General features: G+C 34.3%; 1 protein-coding gene across 7 annotated transcripts in view; it reads right to left on the bottom strand.

Annotated features, from left to right (window-relative positions):
- Nucleotides 1-3,199: 3,199 nt before the first annotated feature.
- The window catches only part of adgrg6 (adhesion G protein-coupled receptor G6), a 44,068-nt gene continuing 25,787 nt past the window's right edge, over nt 3,200-21,480 (bottom strand). For 6 of the 7 annotated variants that reach the window (XM_041252522.1, XM_041252520.1, XM_041252518.1 and 3 more), the window contains 19 exons: nt 19,657-19,745; nt 19,517-19,569; nt 19,351-19,404; nt 17,958-18,097; nt 17,340-17,454; nt 16,408-16,499; nt 15,691-15,892; nt 15,414-15,579; nt 14,975-15,115; nt 14,482-14,601; nt 13,069-13,114; nt 12,283-12,389; nt 11,562-11,689; nt 11,018-11,286; nt 10,528-10,630; nt 9,797-10,080; nt 7,665-7,766; nt 7,285-7,434; nt 3,200-4,251 (listed from right to left, as the gene is read on the bottom strand). In XM_041252522.1, the coding sequence (XP_041108456.1) occupies nt 4,073-4,251; nt 7,285-7,434; nt 7,665-7,766; nt 9,797-10,080; nt 10,528-10,630; nt 11,018-11,286; nt 11,562-11,689; nt 12,283-12,389; nt 13,069-13,114; nt 14,482-14,601; nt 14,975-15,115; nt 15,414-15,579; nt 15,691-15,892; nt 16,408-16,499; nt 17,340-17,454; nt 17,958-18,097; nt 19,351-19,404; nt 19,517-19,569; nt 19,657-19,745 (2,540 nt within the window). In that variant the 3' untranslated portion in view covers nt 3,200-4,072. Of the gene's footprint in view, nt 4,252-6,451; nt 6,501-7,284; nt 7,435-7,664; nt 7,767-9,796; nt 10,081-10,527; nt 10,631-11,017; nt 11,287-11,561; nt 11,690-12,282; nt 12,390-13,068; nt 13,115-14,481; nt 14,602-14,974; nt 15,116-15,413; nt 15,580-15,690; nt 15,893-16,407; nt 16,500-17,339; nt 17,455-17,957; nt 18,098-19,350; nt 19,405-19,516; nt 19,570-19,656; nt 19,746-21,480 lie in introns of all 7 variants that reach the window. The other variant, XM_041252521.1, reaches the window with a different exon arrangement.

Genomic DNA, 21,480 nt, shown 5'->3' on the forward strand with positions numbered 1-21,480 from the left:
TAAGACTCCAAGACACACTGCCATATCACATTTTAGCCAAACTGGTTCAAACGGAATGCCCTGGCAGCCTTCCAGTGTGTTTCTTGTATAAAGTTTTGAGCAATCGTCAATCTTTGCATTTAAAGATTACATTTATTGAGGTGTTCCCCTGATACTGCAGTTTAGGATTTTTTTCATAAAATAAATAGTGGACACCGCAAAACTTAACATTACATAATATTAAGAGCAATTTAAAGACTATTATATTTACGGGTCTTGGGGAGATATTTAGCCCTATGAAATAACGTTCTACTGTTTCCTCAGGTCTGCCCTTTTAGACGCGCTGAGTGTGCAGAAGCACTCGTCCAGGACCGAGAACCAGCCGGGAAAAAAGAAACCGGAGAAAGAAATCGGGAAACCAAAAAAAGATAGTGACCTTGGGCAGACCCACGAAATATTGTGTATAGCAGGCTGAGGGAGCCGCTAGAGTAGGTTGGTGATCCGGGTCGTGTGGGTACTGACAACTGGGATAACGCTGCCAAGTTCAGCACCTTGTATTTGTCATTTTATTATCCTTTTTCCTTTCGCCTTCTGTTACTGATTATTCTTTGGAGCACCTGTGCGCCTGCAGTCTGAACTGTTTTACCGTTTTTTGGTATTACCGTGGTTCTGTTTACCATAGTTGGTAAGCAGACCATGGACAACAGCGCCCTCTGTGGGTTGAAAAAAAAACATTGCCATTTAATAAAACTAGACACCTGTGTGGTGTTTCAAGTACATCTGTTCTGTCTCCCTTGTCAGTGAATTACCCACCACTCTCTCACACACACAATTAATTTTAGGAATTTTAGTAAAAGCCCAGATGAGTGTGTAAATCACAGTAGTTTAGTATGCTCATTGAGAACCAGCTTACAATATTCTTGAAATATCAAACATTACAGACAAAAATAGATACCTAAATAAGCACAAAACACATACAATCCTACACTACTGAACTCCAGTAAAATCTGAAATGATGTACATTTTAACTGTTAGAATAGCTATTTCATCTTTCAATTAGGGATATTAATTTATTAGGGATATTCATTAAGAATTATACATACTCAGCCTGATCATTACAGTTACTGTAGTTCACAGCAGAATTGTCCACAGCATGCAGTTTATCCAAGGATATTTTTATATATAAATATAAATTATGAAATATGTTCAAGAATGGTTTGGCTTAAATATTTTATTTAAAATAATAACTTTAAAAATGTCATTCAAAAAATAACACACATACAACTGGCACTGACATCATTCCTTCCAAAATGTTAGACGTTGTCTTGTTTTTTTGTTAACCCTTAAAATTATTATTTTAATGAATGAAACATAGCTTGATATTTATAAAACTGTTCTAGACTGATATTAAATTACCAGCAGTCTAGAACAGTTTAATTAATATTTTATTTGTATTCATAAAAAGCATTGTTTAAAGAACTCATGAGCAAAAGCGTTGTGCTTAGAGTCTACAGTTCCTTGTATGATTGCCAAGAAACAGATATTAATCTAGAATAGCCATTCCTTAGAATTTGAGACACACCAATTTCTTCTTCTAAAAAACATCCTGCGTCTTAAATTTGAGTATTGTGATGTGTGTATTAAAATCGTAAACAAAAGACGTGAATACCCGAGTACACAAACAGCAACATGACTGGCTGCCGAGAAAAGACGAACAAAGACATCACAGCCCGATCTCGAATCATCCATGACATACAGGCAGCCATTTTCAAAGAAGCATCATTAGCTTCCTGAGGAATTCGAAGAGAAGCTTTTACAATTTCAGCATTTCTAACACAGTACCAGCTTGGACAGATCGGAAATGCTGATCAGACCCCCGTATTTTTCGACATGCCAAGCAATACCACAGTTCATACAAAGGGAGAAAAAGCTTTATAATCACAACTGGAAATGAGAAGCAACATATAACTAATGCTCTGTGTGACAGGAGACGGCTGCAAACTGTCTCCATACGTCATTTTCTTCGATGCGTAATTGAGGTTGTGTCTTCGTAAATGCAGCTATATTTGATATTTTATTTTTTCTTCAAATTAAGGGTGGGGAATTTGGGCTGTGTTTTAAATTTGACGGCATCTTAAATTTGCAGGAATACTATATTCTGGGAATATTTCTAATTAAGTCAATACCAAACCTCTTGACACATTTTTACAAATTAATAATAAAAGCAGGACAAAGAAATAAACTGAAATCCGATGACAAATATTTCTTAATTCAGCAGTATTTAGTGCTCAGGGAAATCAGTGTCTGACTATACTGAACATGACTAGTATTCTAAGGGATACATGAAGAAAAAAAAAGTTTCCTTTTTTTTTTTTTTACTCATGCTGCCCAAAAGAACATATTTTGTTTACATTTATACAATGTAGGATGGATACTAAAAATAGTACAAAAGGAAAAGACACTAGAAAAGCTTTCACATTTCAGACATTTGACAGTAATGAATAAATAAACATTAACAACTGCAGTTATTTTAATAGCAAAGAGTTCCAAAGCAGGCAGACACCTAAGCGCAGATATTTCCAAACATTACTACATGGTAGTAAAACCACTTTAACTTAGAATGCTCTGTACAGTTAAAGCTAAAATGATATTAACCTGCACAAGGTTATTCCTATGCACTTCATAAAATACATGTTACACATTTTGTCTCACTCACCCCCAACAAATAATAATTCTGAAAGTGTTGGGAAAACGTATTCTTTCCACAGCAAATTAATACATAAAGCAAGTTACTAACAAGCTAACTTCACAATTTGAAAAATAATAATAATAATAATAATAATAATAATAATAATAATAATAATAATAAGTCTTTGGTATCTATTTACTGTACTATCCTAGTGTACCTGGGCAAAATGTTTTTACTTCATCTAGTTGACCTCCTAAACCTAGTGAAGTATTTGTAAATATGGCCATAGGCTTGACTTGGGCATAGGTTTACAAAATGCTACCAGAGGATCTTTTATATAAATGCATATTATCTAAGTGTGCATCACACATTTCTAAAACACAAATTAATGTGATATAATGGAAGCATAATCTGGCACATGTTTGAAAAGAACATTTATGCTTATCTTAACTATTCCTCAAAACATTAAAATACATATAAATAGATTTATCTTTTAAAAATATAGCAGGAATTGCATTTTGTTATGGAAAACCTTGCAATAGAGAAAATATATACTAGGACAAAATCACATTGCATAACATGATACACTGAGATACAAAACAGTTTGTTAGAAAGTCAAATGCTATTGCCTTTTAAACATGATGGAAAAAACATTGATACTTACAGTTTTGTTATTTCTCATTATCTCAAAAGTAAATACAGCTGTTTAAAAACAGGTTGTACTTCCAGCAAATCGGAACCAAACAACCTGAAAATGGTTGTAATCTACACAACATGCATCAACACAAACTGTCACAGGGGATATTTTCCTTTATGTAGGAAGGAATTTGTAAATAAATAAAGCTCACAGAAAACAGATGAAATACATGAAAAAGGGTGAATCACAAAAACGAAATACATTTTAACAATCCTTTTAGGAAAAACAATTTAGCAATCAGACAAAAAAAGTTCACAAACAAAACCACCCAAGAGATACAGTCAAAATGAAAGCTGCTTCCTTTAAAAAGAGTGCAACAACAACATGTCCGTGCCGATTGCAGTTCTGTCGTTTTGAATCAATCTGAACCATTTTTACCGTTTTCCAAATATTTTCCTCTTTTGTTTCTCAGATTTTAGAGTACTGAGCTCCCAGGTTCTAAGGGAAAAGTTAACCAGAGCAGATAGGAAAGCAACAGCTAGAGGATACATTTCACACATCAAACACCAGCTACCTGTAAATGAAATACACCTACTGGGAAACGGAAAATACTTATTTAAAATGGAACAAAACCACAGATCTGTTGAAAACACCACAACGTGCTATTGTATATCCATGCTGCTTACACACTATTTAGTAATGTAAATGAAAAAAAAGGGAAACAAATTTTTTATGTTACATTAAGCTGCTATTTTGTAAGAGTGTTACTAGAACTTGGTACGGTGGCTGAAGCTGTCTGACATGCTTATGTTCTTGTAGAAGTTATCAGATCTCATCGAGCAGTATCCTTTAACCTTGTCAATGACCTGATGTACAGGAATGATGGATGTTTGGTCCCCTTCTGACTGACCAGATTTTATGCTGGTCTGGTCGCCATAAATGTTACCTGCCAATAAACAAACAAAAAAAATCATTCTGAGACTGTAAGCATGTATACACTGGAACTACAAATAAGATATGAACCTAGAATAAATCACAATCGTTGAACAGTACAGTAGAATTGTCTCATAATATATGTATATAGCCTTGGAATATTGTTGAGCGATTCCTTAAATAGAGGAGGATGTAAAAATTTGCTGAACATAAATATAGTGGAACGTCACATATCCAACCATCACATAACCACCCTGATCAATTATGTGCCTCGCTAAATAAATATTAAAAGTAGGGTACAAGAGTAATAGCATTGGCAGCAAATGCAGCTTCTGCGATGGAAACAGAAAGAAAGCATTATAGCAATCAGCCTTTTGGTGCGTTCCCCTTTAAGAGAGACGGGTGGTGTGCGTGCCAGTCAGCTGTGTGTAGTAGTGATGTTTCAATACACCGGTCGAGAAAGCTTTTTTGTGTGCAATGTGTTTAAATGATGGAGCGCACGCTTGCAGATTTTGGCAGCGTGTAGTTCTAGCTTTTAAATGCATTTACAAAGCAAGCTTCACAAATGCAATGCTTACCAGCCGTTTAAAATAGCTGAAGCAATATTTAAACCGAACTGCTTATCGGCAGTTAGCAATATCAAGAAAGAGTGCAAAGTACCGTGACAGAGATATTAAGAAAGCAGAACCAGGGAGCCAGGGAGTTAAGAAAGAAGACATCAGTTGCAGGTTACTGTACATTTACTTTTTGTTTTGTATTTTTTTTGTTTTAAAGGTTTGCATGGAGATGGCTTATAGCAAACCGCATAGCAACATTGTATATTTGTAGCCTAATTAATCTTGTTTACGTTTGCTTACATGTTTAAAGCAGTTTGCGTGTTGTTTTTGTTCTATTTATGGATATGTAAATGCTTTTTCTATAGGTGCTCGCATGTCCGACTTTACACAGATTTAAAAAAATAAAAATAAATAAAAAAATTGCTCTTATAATTTGTCAATCAACAAATAATTTAAAAGATTTTAATACAGTTCTCGCATGATACCCCTACAGAGAGACTGGGGATATTAAACAAATCCAAACCAGAAATCAGAAATTTTCAGGGAGAACACTGGGATTTAAACTGCATTTCTGATGATGTATAAAATATCACCATGGTCACCCATCAAATGTAGTGACACAAAAAAAGGGAAAACAAACTCAAAACAATATATTACCCTTTTACCATAAGCACCTCCCCGAATGCACTGTGCCCCAAATACCGGCAAGCAAAATAGGCTGAAAAGTTGATTTCTCCCACAAGTTTTCAGTGGGGGCCAGTAGGTAATGTGGAATACTGACATTGTGGAATATTAATGTTGTTAAACATTAATATCCAATGCAAGGAGTCAGGCTTCATTATTATGTAACAATGGTGGAATAATTTTCTTTCTTTGAAAAATACTTAAGAAATACTCATTGTGTATCCTCTTCTCTGCTCATTACCAATTGCTGTAAATCTATTTAACATTATTAGAAAGTGCCAGAGACCTGGTCCCTTCATTTGCCACACTATTATAAAGTGCAAAGATGAGATTCTAGCCATTCTAGTCAAGGTAACTCATACTGGATTAGTCAGTATAATTCAATTCATGTATATATTATGTTTTAAATATCATTATTAGTAGATAACTGATTTTTAACTTGCAGTGCTATGTGCAATTATAAATGAAGAAAATGTTATACAAGCTAAAAAGCCACTGTGCAGCACTGGCCCCATCAACTCCATATTCACATCAATAAAGCAAGCAGGAAGCACATTTCATTAAAGCATCATTAATATGGGGCGATATGAGTGGACGTAACATTCAAACCAATCAAACTACGACAGCCTAAATCAAGAAATCAGCAGTGCAGGTAAACCTACACGCACTGATTTTCAGATATTTTAATATCTACAGATTGGCCATTTAGTGGCTGCTCTCTGCACACAGTTTGGATAGAAAATGTGCACATTACCAATACTGCAAATTTCAATACAAGATAATGCATATTTATTCACTTAAATAGCTATGCGCCTATTAACATTTCTAGGATTAAATCTATGGCACCAAGTCCATTTCTCTTGAATGGTCAAAATGTTACATACAGTAGGAGCAGAGAGTATACCGTCAACCTTGGAAAATGGCAATTGCATGATGTAAACAAGCATGGAGCAAATGGGCTATTTGGTTTACCTTAAAAAGATTCCACTTCTGATTATTGGTAGCACTTAGAGGACATTATCTATACCACAAATATAAATAAATGCATCAGGTAAAGAATATCCATTGAGTTAACATTTTGTTTAGTGCTCATTTAAAGGGATTGATAAAGATAAATGCATTTATAGAGACAGTTCTGTGAAACTACAATCAAAACTACAGACACAAAACAGAACACAACAAAAGTATTCTCAAGGCACTGAACATAATGGAAATGTCTCCCAGATTATGGGACACTGCTAAATGACAGGAACCACCATTTAAATGTGTGAGTGCAAGAAACTTCTCTGGTCAGTAATACAAGCAGCAACACAACTGGTTTTCTGCCATGGATAGCTAAGTTTGGACTCTTATACCTGTTAAAGTAAGAAATTGGTTAATTCTAAGATTATCCAGCCCTAAATTAGTTATCTAGACAAGTAGATTCACTACTGCTAGAATTAACCATGTTATCCTAGCTCTATACAAAAATAGTAAAAAATAGTCCAAATCAGTGAAGGTGAGCATTGCTGGGACTGGCACTATCGATAAAGCACTATGACATAAATAAAAACATAATACAAGCACGCTCTTGTTAAACCAGTAGCATGTCTAGATTCTAACCTGTAACATGCTGACAATTAAACAGTAAGATTAGACTGCAAAATGAGGAATTGCTATTACAAAAACATTAACAAATGGACCATATGTCCAAAGCTAATGGGATCCCCTAGTGACAAAGGCAAATGTTGGCAAAGGATGCAGGGAGGACATTTTGAATGCCAGACATGTGGACAAGTAGTTTCTGACTCCACAGTATGTTTTACCTGTGTTATTGTTTCTTTTTGCAAATGGATTTAGAATGGTTTTGGATGTCCAGTTGGTGGAGCTGGTTCCAATGGAGCTAGATGATAAGGATTTTCCTAGGTTATCAGAGCTGACTTTCTTTGTATTGTTGGTGGCTGTCTTACTCCAATCTGTAATGGTAAAAAAGTATTTTATTTTCTTCTCAGGTACCAGCTAATCTAATATCACAGTTTTATTATAATCTATTGTTCTATTTTTGAAGGACTATCTAATAACTATACAACAGTTTACTTACAATTACAAATAAACAGCTTCATACAATTAAGGTTAGAATGCTTGGGAAACCACATGGGGAAAAAAGGCTGCCAAATTTAGTCCTGCATACTTGTAATATTTTTACCTGAATTATCTGCCAGATGGAATCTGCCACAACAAAAGTATCTTCTCCACTGCTTCTGAACATTTTCTTTCAAAGCACAGTGAAATATAAATATAAATAAACCTGCAGTCAAGTAAAAGAAATAATATGGAAGTTATTTGAAGTTATCGTGATCCTATAACAAGCTGCTTACCCATGAGGACTTGTTTTGATTAATATTGTCCTCAGTGATTGAGCACCATTGACATCGTGATACTATAACAAACTGCTTACCGCGGAGGACTTGTTTTTTTGCTAATTGTCCTCAGTGATTGAGCACCATTGACATTAGTACTATGTTAAAACTGCTGATCCGCGGAGGTGTTTTTGCTAATTGTAATGTGACCTGGCCAAGGGCAGTGTAAATGATCAGGCTGGAGTCTTGATTTACAATTTTAAAACAAAACATACAAAATAAAGCTTGCTCTCAGCATTAACTAAACAATACTTTGTGTGGTCCCTACCTGACATCAGAATGGATTAGACGTTTACCCAATTAAACAAATACAAATCAAAACAGTTCATACGTTCCCCCAGGAAGTACACATATACTGTGACTACTTTACTTATTTGCACAGTATAGCACTGGAACAAGCAGATCTCTTGCTTGCTTTCTGGTTTTGTTTTCCTTCTCTTACTTCAACTTCCTTACTCCTCTCTACCCCATCACAAAGCTGTCGGCTAAGCCCTTTTTATCGAGGTGTCATTAACTTTAACAGGTAGTTAACTAATAGACCATTATCTTTAAGTCATAACGGAAACAAGCAACTATGGATTTTCACGAGCAGTGCATACATGCAGGAACTCATGACATCTAGTGGTCAACCTATCACACTGCAGGGAACAAAGCTCTTCTCATTCTCAAACTAACAAACTGATTCTGCAGCATTTCACCACAGTAATGAGATCGTTCTGCTTTTAAGACTCAACCGCTTATAACAATCAAATCACCTGGGATGGATGTGATTTTTATAAACGGCCGCCCTGCTGCGCCACTATGCCCCACCCATACCATGTTTATCTTTAAGCAAGTAGTAACCAAAATTAAAAACACTAGAAGGAACCAGAAAAAGGAACCACACAAATGTAAGCCAATCTCTTCCACCCCCTACTGTAGGTAGAAGGTTGAGTGCTGTATACATAAGTGGATTTTGGGGGTGTATTGATCGCTACAATTACAAGGATAAGACCAAACTGAAAATAGTAAGCACCATACATTTTTTTTTGTAGTTTCTTACTGATTTAACACAATCTTTTGATTGAGTATTTTAAGTTATCAAAATCCACCTACCTAAAATACAGAATGAAAAAAATAAATATATTTAAATGTCTCTCGTTTGTCAACTTTTCAAAAGTGTCAAAGTAAATATCTATATGTAGGATTTAATTTTAGGTGAAAATAGTAGAAGTGAAATAACTGTGGATGTGTATACTGCCTGCCAGCCTACAGTACTGTATTTTACTCATCTCTTTTTTGCGTTGTTTTGTTTTATTTCATACAAATTCCAGCAGTGGTCATCACTGGTTAAAAGCTGGTCTGACTGGATGTGCAACAGTACAGTAACTTTTTAGGTGCCAAAACTGTTTTGTAAAACTTGGAAATTTGAAAATCTACTATATCTTAAACGTTTAAAGTGGGGATCAAGTATCTTCAGATATGTTCATATACACTATAGTGCTTGCATGTTCACACATATTAGCCAGTCTCAGTTAGTTCTTGGTTTGTATCATATGTTCTAGAGCAGTGGTTCCCAACCCTGGTGTTGGGGACCCCCTGTGTCTGCTGGATTTCATTCCAACTGAGTTCTCAATTATTCAACTAGACCCTTAATTGAACCGATAATTGACCTTTTAAGTTGTTTTCAGCTCTTAAACAGTTGCAGAGTTCAAGTTACTTATAAAATATTACAGCTAGCTTGAACTCTGCAACTGTTTCACAGCTGAAAACAATTAAAAGGTCTAATTAAGAAAATTATCAGTTCAGTGAAAGGTCTAGTTAAGTAATTGAAAGCTCAGTTGGAATGAAAACCAGCAGACACAGCAAGACTGGGAACCACTAGTCTAGGGGTTAGGATTCCCGGTTTCTACCTAGGTGGCCCAGGGTGCTAACTCACCTTGTAATGAGTTGAAAATTGCAAAGAGGTACATAAAGGCGAGGTTCACAGGGCCCCATGCAAAAAAAGCGAAGCCCCAGGTCATGCCCAGGAGGAAGGTTAAACTGATGACACTGCGAAGGTTACGGAGAATCTCTTCCCTCAAAGTGCGGTTACTTCTCTTTCCATTCCTCCCACAAATCTGAACCATCACCACAATAAACATGGCCACATTCATGAGGAGAATGATTCCAAAGTAACCTACACAGGTTACGTAGAAAACAACTTTGTTTTTAATCCAGCAGCTGAAAAAGATACATGTTTAAGACACAGGGTAAATTACAAAAGTGGTGACATCAAACACAAAAGCCCAAGTTAGGAGAAGCAATTGGGGCAACCTTGTCAAGCATCAAGCAAATAGGCACAATTGGGAAGGTGCTGGAGCCCAACATTCACACAATTGTTGCTTCTAACTTGGCTTCTTTTTTTGATCACTCCACTTTACATTGAAATGCTCATTCCCTTATCAGCTGGGTTTAACCAGAATAAAGATGCTAAGACACATGTTATTTTTGCCAGTTGGCTTACCACTGCAAAATAACAAAAACACATGCCGTAAGCAGTGGCTAGCAATACTTCATTGTTTTCATTTGTGCTTCTAGTTCTCATTTAGGGTAAGGTTAACATTATGAACAATATCTAATGCAAGTATTTAAAACAAAATGGCTTTACATCTGTATCACATAACTTACAATTCAGAGGATCCTTCTCCTTTCTCCCCTTTTCCATAATATTGTTTGCCATAAAAGTTTCTGTCAATGGCAACAACAATAGCTACTGTAACAGCAGGAAGACCTGAAAGAAAACCAAGCTTTTATTGTAAAAACAGGCTTGCTACAATCTTATTGCACTGCCACTACAAATTCTTTCAGAAGTGGACAGTACTTGTCCCTGATTATACATTAACTGAACAACCCAAGGACGGACAGTTATGGTTTCAGTTCACTATCCAGATAAAAAAATAAGCCAAATGTATTAGAAAATGTAACACATACAAAACAGAGTAAACTGGTATTAAGAATGGCAGAACCTTAGTGCAAATGTGGTCGTTTACAATTATTACATTTGGTCGTACAATAGCTGAAGTATTCTAGATTATGCTTCTTTGGAGAAATCTAGTTATATTCTTTGGAGAAATCTAACTTCCTTCTGTTCTCATTCTAAAATACATTTTTAACTTACCCCATCCAACAATGCAGAATTTGAGGATGTACCGCCTAATGTAAGTGTTGAAGACTTTAACTAACGCAATGTACATATGAACAGCCTCCAGACCCATCCAGGTAAAAGAAGTTAAGAGGAAGAAATGGAGAAACACTGCAACTGCAATGCAGAGGCCCTCGATTTCAAATGTGGCCAGCCAGCCATCTAACAGGAAGACCAAGTTGAGGAAGAGTAGAGCAGTGCTTAGATTCATTAGGATTTTGGAAGGGTAGTCTCGACGTAATTTTCTAAAAATCAAGTAAAATATGTATTTTAGACGGTTTTCATATAATTGACAGCAGCAGAACTAAAAATGCCAGAATTCTGATCTTAACTGACAGAGGCATTAAAAAAAAAAAAAAAAAAAAAAAAAAAAAATATATATATATATATATATATATATAGAGAGAGAGAGAGAGAGAGAGAGAGAGAGAGAGAGAGAGAGAGAGAGAGAGAGAGAGAGAGAGAACATAAAAACAAATTATGTTGGACTGCAGAACTAACACATGTAAAAAACACTTACTCGAAAGCTATGTAGGTAAGAAGTGTGGCTGCAGAAAATACTGCAGAAATGCCACATCCAATGTATGTGATGAGGGTCAGAATCTTTGTGTTCTTTGCATCAATCCGAGCTGCAGCTCCTGAAATGTCCTTAAAAACAAATAGAAGGTTTATTAATTCCCTGATAGTATTATGCTAATGAAATACTTGCTGTCTCAAAGGCAATATATTATTGTGCAGCTTCATAATGTTGCGAAGCTTTATTATGTAAACTTTCTTATGTTCTTATGTTCTTAATGGTTTCTGAGATAGAAGGCTTTGATGCGATCCCACCTTTTCTAAAAAAGTGTCAGTAAAAAGGATTATTTTTTTCTTGTACGACACCCACGGACCATAAAACACAGCTGTGCACGAGTATGACAGCAGTATCTCGAAGGTTTTTATAATCTGAAAACCAGCTTGGGTTGATGAACTCATACAAGCTCCTATTGCCACTAAATATATTATTGAAAACATGTTTACCCTTCTTTGAAATTGGACTGGCTTTATTTTACATTTATACACCTCTTAAAAGACTAATACAAGTGTAATACAACGTTAAAAACATAACACCATGATGTAAAGAAAATGCAAGCATGATAAAGCACCAGAAATTATGGTATAGAGTATATTTCAGTTCACATGCCTCTTCATCAAAGCATCAAATCCATGTGCCTATGCATATGTTCATTGTTTGCTCTTACCATTAACACCCCAAAGTGAGTGAGGTGATTACATAAGCACACTGTTGTGTTTCCGTTTGATTCAGAGCTCACAGTGCAACCATCTGCATTCCACCCACCACTGCCATCTTGAGGACCAAAAGAAAGAGTTGTATTTCAAAAGCCAGTCACAGTTTAATATCAGCATGCACTTAGATAGAAACAGCAATTCACTTTAAATAAATACTTGCTAATCCTGTACTAGAAGTCAGAAAAAACAAGTACAGTAATTACTATAAATCTACAAATATTTAACTTCATATCAATTTCATTTCAATAGCAACAGAAGCAACTATTTATATAAAATCCATACCAAATAACAATTGCAGTTATATTACATCTATGTTATCCAATGTAAGCTCACTATATATTTATATGAGGTTTGTTGGTTTGCTGAAGTATGTTCGGGACTCTAATTTTAAGCAATAAATGTTTTATTTATTTACCTTAGCCTTGTAAAGCAGGTACATCTATTGTGCAATTAAACTAAGTTGTTCCCTATTTACGTATTAAAACATTACAGTACTCATTTATTCCTATCAACTGTTACATTAAATTATGGTATTCTGGCCAATAGCGTACAGTTTAAAAAAAAAAAAAAAAAAAGCCATTTAACAAGACTAACATGAATAGCTTAAAAGACATGGATGTATCTGACAATTAAATTATGGAGATACGATGTACAATGAACAACACAGATCATTTCCAATGACAGATCTGTTTCACATTAACAAGACCACCGATATACTGTACACAAATTATACTTACTTTGTAGAGCAAAATCCCAGAAAACACATACAGGGTTTGGCTTGGTCTGAAAACAAGAAAACATAATGAGTCTTAACAGGAAAAAAAGCACATATAGCTACATTTGAGGCTGTGTTCAATAAAAAAATTGAATGGAACATATCTAAGTTGTGTACTTTCTATTAACAGTATAGAGTTGTATTTAAGTTGTATCTTAAAGCAGGAATAACCATTAAGACCGAAGCCTCACACAACTGCCCTGGCAAGAAGACCAACAGCAGTTGTAACAAACCAACAATCTTTCAAAACACAAATCACACATGTAAGCTTAAATAGGAAGTCATAGTTGGGTTTGTGTAGGTAGTGTAGTTAGAACAGCATCACAAAACAGTACAGTAAAACCATATAATTGCAAGTACTGTATTAATAAAGTGTTTAACCTGAATAAAAAAAACGCAAGTAAGCCAAGAGAGCTGTTTAACTGGTAGCATTCAGTAGCCAGGAATCTTGTTACTGGTTTAGGTGCGGTATTTGGTTGTCCATTCAGTTCTTAACTGTAGGGAACACAACTTTGAGGTTCTACTGCATATAAAAATATATATTTTAAATTAATTTCAAATTTCAAATTTAAATCTAAAGAGAAACAGCAACGACCACCATTTTACAACCTTGACATTCCACATACAATTATTTATTTTTCTAGTTTATATTAGCGTTTGTGACTTTTACTGTTGATAGCATCGTTTTTTTTTTTTTTTTTTTTTTATGGGTATTTTGCCTCTGACAAATGGTTCAGTGAAACAAAAAAATTAAGGGAACAAAGGGTCCTTAAAATCAACACTGCTTTTACATTAACACTCAGCAGTCTCAATTAAACTGAACTAGGTGGTGTTTCCTTTTACATCACTGGCTAATCCACCAGTGTGCAGTTGCAATGGTTTTAATAGATACAGATATGTATCTGCAAGAACATTGCTGAACAGTGTCTATCTCGCATTAGGATTCAGTTTAAAGGGTGTTTAAATCGTTGTTTTAATAGTGGCTTAAGTTTTGTTGAATTTTCTTTTAGTCATATGCACATAACTCCACGTCTTTGCCACGTCATCAGGTTAAATGCTTGATAAACACCCTTTATGAATACGTCCCAATGTTACATTTAGGCAAAACCTACAATATCTGCCAGGAAACAGTTTTGTATTAGAAGACAAGGGCATGGACTAACACATGATGTCCTGTATTTCATACCCGTTTAAAGTTTGTGTTAAACATTGTCCCAGAGATATGACCAATTCATTTTATGCATGATAGTTAAGTGCCACTGTGTTTAAATGAAAATCACCAGGCAGACATATTAAATAAATATCTATTTCAATTAAAGAATGATACACATCGTCAAACATTTAAAACGTGCACGTCATGTATTAATGTATGTACCTGGTAGTGTGTATGTTGGATTTGTATCTTGACAGGGTCTTGAAGGTTGCTTATTGAAGCATTTCCAACACTGCTAGCCACCACATAACTGCTTAAAGAAAGTCCATTATTTTTCTGATCCTGTAATAATTAATAATAATAAAAAAAAAAATGAATAAATAATGTCTCATAAAGAGATTTTATGCTCCCATCTTAGTGTTGAAAACTAAGATATACTCGAGGTTAATGTAAGTCGTATATATATATATTATATTATATATATATATATATATATATATATATATATATATATATATATATATATATATATATATATATATATATAGAGCATTAATGCCTGTGAGCAATGGTTTAAATTAAAACATGCCAAAAAACCCCACTTTTTTCATTTAATTTCTTCATTGAACTGCAGTTACTGTAACAACAGTGGCATATACTACATCAGTATATTGCATTTTTTCCCAGTACAATATATAAGACACCAGAAGCTTACCTGGAACAGTCCTGTTTTGCTATAGAATGTAAACTGTATCCGTGAAACAGTATCAATTTCTGTTTCACTTAAATTGTTCAGCAGAGTTGATGGCAGAATCACTGAAGCCAATGCAGTGCTCTGATCTGATTCAAAACTGACCTGTTGAAAAACCATGGGAAAAAAAACACAACTGGTATATTATGAAACATTGAATAATGGAAAACCTGTTCATAAATATTTATCCTGTCTAGCACAAGCAGTGCTATCTATTCTGTTTATTTTCAACTAATTTTTTCTGCTTACCTTTGGGATAATACTGTCATACCAACCAAATAATGTGTGCACCAGTCCAAAATGAACAATAAATAATAGAGATGTTACCCGGTTGCATTTACAGTGTAGCCCTGGTGGGTGCATTTTTACATTTTTGAAGCAGAGTTATGGCACATGATTTTACCTGGATATCTGAATCATTGCTTGGAAGTGCTACACTGAAAGCTGTTCCATTGAAAATGCTAGAGTTTAGTGCAGCAATTCCTAAGGCTAGATTCTTGGAGGTGATGCTCAGTGATGGGCCAGAGAAAATGATCTTCCGTGCCAGATCGTCCACAGTTTTCAGTGCCCTATAAAATGAACAATATGGCTTACATGTCTAATGTGGTTTACTTACAGTATATCACAACTGGATCACACTAGGAAAAAAAAAAGAAGTATATCTTGAAGCTTCTACTTACAAAGGTGAAGAGGCTGCTAAAGATGTATCAGAGCTATTTAAGACCTTGGAAAAGATGGACACAACTATTGAAGCCAGTGAGGCATTAATTTTTGCCACATTAATGATCTGGTTTAGCTTTGAGACAATTTTTGTCACTTCTTCCGTTGTCAGTTCACGGTTTGTTATATCTTCAAGCTGGGTGGCTACATCTGCAGCATTTTCTGTGGAAAAAAAAAAAGTTTGAGGAAGTTAGATAAAGCTGAAAAACAGGGATTCTACATGGGTTTGTCATTCTACAGCAAACACTAATGTCTAATGAAAATAACCCCCTTCATATGTAGTGAAATCACTGACACTGCTTAGAACACAGACAATGGTCAGTGAATCCAAAACATAAACTGCAGACTGATGGCTGGGTCCTTCTTTTCCTAACTTCCCAATAAAGTGCCATAGCACTGCTACGATTAGCCTCAAACTAGACTACTAATGAGTTACACATATAGGTATCTACTGAACCAATATCAACTTAGTCAGGAACAGGCAGCCTAAGTGCTAATACATTGTAGTTTTGACTTTTTAAATTTTCAACTGCATAAAAAATATGAGCATTTTGATTAGATTTGTCAATATACTTTTATAGTGTACATGTGTCCGCAGTGTGAAACCAAATAAAACAAATATTTTGAAGTACAAGTGAAATAACGCCCTGCTAGATGAATAACAGCGTAGTGCTTACCTGCAGATACTTCAATGCTACCAATATCCCCTGTGCAGTTGGTTAGATTAGCTGAGCCCCAATACGAAGTAAAATTCTGCAAATTTAACATACTAAACAAAAAGGAAAGTTACTTCACATAAAGGTATAATAATGTTATTTTCCCAGTATGATGGTTATCTAACTAAACATGCTGGAAATGTTACATAAACTTTGGTCGACCTCTAATTTACCGCAATTTGCTGATCGAGCCAATTCATAAAACTTTAAGAACTGTTTTAAGGAATGATTTTAAAGGACTGTTTTTATAAACTAATAAACCCTTTCTAAAATAGTTAGAAAAGGTTTAATGCATTTCAGACTTGATTTAATGAATCAAATTTAGCTATGAAAAATAGTCCTAAAAACAGTTCTCTGCCATGCACATTCATTCATTAATAAGGTCTCAAATGAGCAGTTTTGAAATAATCATGTTAATAACCAAATGGCTAATTCCCCTATTGACTGATATGCTTTGAGCCAGTTATAGGTACATGTCTTGATCCAGAAGACACTCCTAGGGTAAAATGACCAAGGAAATAAATAATGAACAGACTTCCTGGACGACATTGCGTGAAAACAGATTTCTTTATCCTAGAATAGCACCAGATATTATGTTATAAAATGCTTTAAAACGGGTTTCTTTCAAAACTGCACATTTGAGACCTATTTGTATATGGATAATGGAAGTGCAAAATGGTGAAGATTTCTGGAATTGTTTTGTTAACTAAAACAGACTTTTTTTTTAATAGGGTCCATTGTGCCAAGGTGGCAGTGATTAGAGAAGGGTTTTTTGTGATAGAAAACAAAGAAAGCAAACCCTTAAATGGCATACGCAATGCCATTTTAAATAGCGCCCAAGAGCAACCTCTGTTCATTGTGTAAAAAAAGAAATCATAAACTGCATGACTCACCATGTTCTTGACGCGTTCAAAGCTTTGTTTGAAAAGCATGGCAGGAATTGGGTAACTGTTGGTCTACTTTCAGGCCACTTATAATAAAAAGGATTTTCTTCTCCATTGCAGTTTTCTGAAATGCACAAAACAAATAAATGTAGCCGATACAAATACACATTTCATGTTTACAACAAAATATATAATGTAAATGTAAAGCAAATATAATCTTTTGAAAACAACATGCAATTTGAATACAACATTGAAGTAAGCATTATTAACATACACACCCTGGCCATTTTATTAGGCTCTGTCGATCTGATTAGATTTGGGTTAACGGTTTTAGGAGCATCTTTTATGGCCAATTGCAAATAACTTCCAGTGCATTGTGGATTCATTGCCATGTTGTGTCTAGGCTGTGATCGGGACAACGATCATCCAACACAGTATCAGCTACAGGGCTTAATAAAGTGGACAGGCAGTGCACATGGGTTTCACTTTTTAATTCATTTGATGTGTTCTTATTCTGCACTGTTTATTCATGAAGTGAAAGAAACAAAATTGGGATCTAATAGAGATGTTAATCAATGAAAACATTAACAATGATTAAATACAAATATAGTGAAATACTATACATACCAACCGGTTGCACAGCCACAGTGTCTAACACTAACCCGCCTCCTATTGACTTGCTGTTTACCAGCCTGCTGAGAATGGGTCCCTCTAGCGGAAGAATGTCATTCACGTATTTGTAAACAAGCAATGCTTGACAGATGTATCTAAAATACAAAATATACAAGATCACACTTTATTTTAACAGCTGCTGTTCATTTGGTGTTAACTGTTAATATATGTTAACCTATTTATAAACTCATGAAAATATATCATACAATAAAGCTGAATCTCACGTGACAGCTACAGTAACACAAAGCCTACACCTTTATTGAAGAACCATTAATATAATAAAAATGCATAACATTTGTTAACATGTTGGTAAGCTAGTTGTTAACAGTTAATAAAAAGTGCCCCTTAAAATAAAGTGTTACCATAAACATAAATAAATACAAATGTTTAGTCTTGTTATTGTCCTAAGAGAGATTTTTGATTCATAAGAATTACAGAAAAACAATATCCACTACCTTTGGAATAACTGAAGGATAAATAGCTGTAGAAAGGACTTGCATTTCTGTAAATTACAGTGAAAAACTGCTTAATAGTATCACTGGTTAATTGGATCAACTGCATATTGTAATCAAAAATGTTATTCTCTTTGCTGCTGCAAAAACTGAGAAATTTCTTTACCCTAAAGTAGTACCAGATGTCGATGTTTTAAAATGAAAATACATGCGTGCTATTATATGTGTGTTTTGAGATCTATTTAGCCAAAGGAAGTGCAAAACAGATACAATGCATGACATTATTTTGTTAAGTAATTGCTTCAAGAGATTTTCACTGTACTGTCTCCCGTTCCTCCCACTCCCTCAAGTGCAGTAAGTGTTCCTATCCACAAGAGGACTCCCCAGTACAAGGTATGGAATGATTAACATTACTGTGTTAAACCACAGTACAGTCATAGTATAAATGTATTGTTTACTGTTCTTACTACACTGAAGATAAAGATGTGTAAATGGGCTGTTCCTGATATTTACACAGCAATATAGTGTAGTTTTATCTGCCACTTACAACTCAATTCCAATCACAATAGTGTTAAAGGGTTATTCTGTTACTGTAGGTAAGTTTCTATTCATGAAACTGTTCTTGACTATTGTTGGGTTCTTTAAAAACAGTTTATTCATTAACACTTATCCATTTCTATTAAAAATAGTTTCCAATTTCATCTTAATGGCTTTTTTTTTATATTGTGCTTACTATTTTATGGTGTTTTCTGGCATATGCTAGATGCTGGAACTGTATCCATTACAGTAAATCTGCTAGCCCCATCTAATCTACATATACTGTATATAATATCATCATATTATCAATAATTCCTGACCAAAACATTAGATACCAGAGAAGATGAATTCAGCATTACCCTTCTGTTGCACTTCTTACATGTCTGGTGCGCACAACATTGCTTATCTGAACACTGGGAAACAAGAAAAGAAATGTTAGTATGAAATCTCAATAAATAACATCACCATACTTACATACAGCATGTTAAGAAGATAATAAGGCCTATGTATTGTAAGGTCTCTTACCTGACATTAGCTACATATACAGGGTAAGTCCAGTTTTGAAATGTTTGGTTGAGCTGTAAAAAGTAAGAGATATGTTAAGAATAAAACACCCAGTGACCGTATAGTAAGCGTTCAAGGACAAAGTGTATAAATTATTATACCCAAGCTGATACAAACTGCTCCACTGCCAAAGCAGTTGTGTGGTTCCGATTCTCATACACAACAAAGGAAATTCTGTAGAAAACTCCTTCTGTTAAAAAATACAAACATATACAGTATATTGGAACATACTCAGTAACCATAATACAGCTCAGCACATTTTACACAGCTTTTAATCACATACATAAAAGATAAAGAATACACATAAAAACCTATATTAGAAATGAGTGCCAAAAAGTCCTGCTTGTAAATCTCATCATTGTTGACCAAAAAGCGGTGACAGTGAAAAAGTTTCTATTCAGAAACACAAAGCTTCAAAATATTAAAATATAGAGTATCTGTGGTTCGAATGTTTATTTATGTTTATAATTTTTATATTCAGAGTGATAATCAACTAAACAAACTCATCAGGATTCTAGACTGAAAAAAGACGTTGGGAACTGTGTCTTTGGTATCAGTGGTTTTAGTCCTGCACTTAATATTTTTATAATATTAAAAAAAAAAAAAAAAAACATGGGCTAAGCAGTGTTGGGGAAGTTACTTTTAAAAAGTAACCTGTTAACTGTTAAAAGTTACTTGAACAAAATTGTAACTAGTAACAGTAACGTACTGCAGTACTTTGAAAAATAAAAATGTTAGTTACCGTTATAGTTACAAATAGTCAGGCACAGTTTACAAGACACAGAAATATTTTTTTTGGTTTGGTCAGGCTGCAGCTTGAAATATTCTTTTCTAGAAATATATATTTGAGATGACTGAACAGCATTTGACTTGACTTTGGTTGACTTGCATTGTTGAAGTGCTTTCTGATTTCCATTTTATGCATTAGCCATAGTCCTTTAAAAAAAAAAAAAACTAAAAGAAACTATGTTATTTTTTCACATAACGTTTAATGAGTTATCAAATGTGTTACCTGTCTGAAAAAAACTAATACAGTTACTGAAAAATGCAATCGTATTACAGTGATGTACTACATGTAATGCGCTACTCCCCAACACTGACTAAGCATGTTTCCTTCTAGAAAATAATAACAATGATAATAATAATAATAATAATAATAATAATAATAATAATAATAATAATAAACATTACATATGTCAATATCAATGGCAAATGAAGTAGGTAGAGTGTAAATAAGAAACAAAATTATGTTTGCATTATACTGTTTGGTGTCAGTGACATGCAAACAGTGTGAATGCTAAATGTTCAGACTGCAGTATTGTAAGCACAGTAAAATAATATTTATTGCAGCAAAAATAAAGAAATGGAAATACAGTTCAATATTTTAACAAAGCATACACTTTCTTAGTAATGTAGGATAATTGTTATGAGGTGGAGAATACACAAATTAATTCAGTGGGGCTTTCATTTCCCAGTAAAATGTTGTACATGAAGTAGAACGCAGTCCCCATCTAAATGAACCACTACCCTTTATTAAAACAGTGTACATGTCCAGTATTACGTGACTCACATATTCAAAGGCATGTGCGCTTCTGTTTTATTAATTAGGTGTAAGGAGGCTTAAATAAGGCTCCTTAAACCTAATAAACAGAACAGAAGAACATTTTAATTATGCCCAATTATCTGCATGAAGAAAAATAACCTACACAGAACTGAAATTAGTTTAATATATAATGATATTATTAATCCATGAGTGATATATTTTAATAAGCAGTCCCTTTAGAGTTTGCTGACAAGGAAACTTAATTTTAAAGGAGTGATAACAATGGCTTCATAATTAATGTTCTCCCAAAAAGGAACCGGTGATAATGCAACTATTGCTTATAAAAAGTTCACCTGCTCTGAATAAAGTTGTCTGACTGAAA

This window comes from Polyodon spathula, chromosome 6 (assembly GCF_017654505.1).
Source record: "Polyodon spathula isolate WHYD16114869_AA chromosome 6, ASM1765450v1, whole genome shotgun sequence".
In the NCBI taxonomy this organism is placed as follows: Eukaryota; Metazoa; Chordata; class Actinopteri; order Acipenseriformes; family Polyodontidae; genus Polyodon; species Polyodon spathula.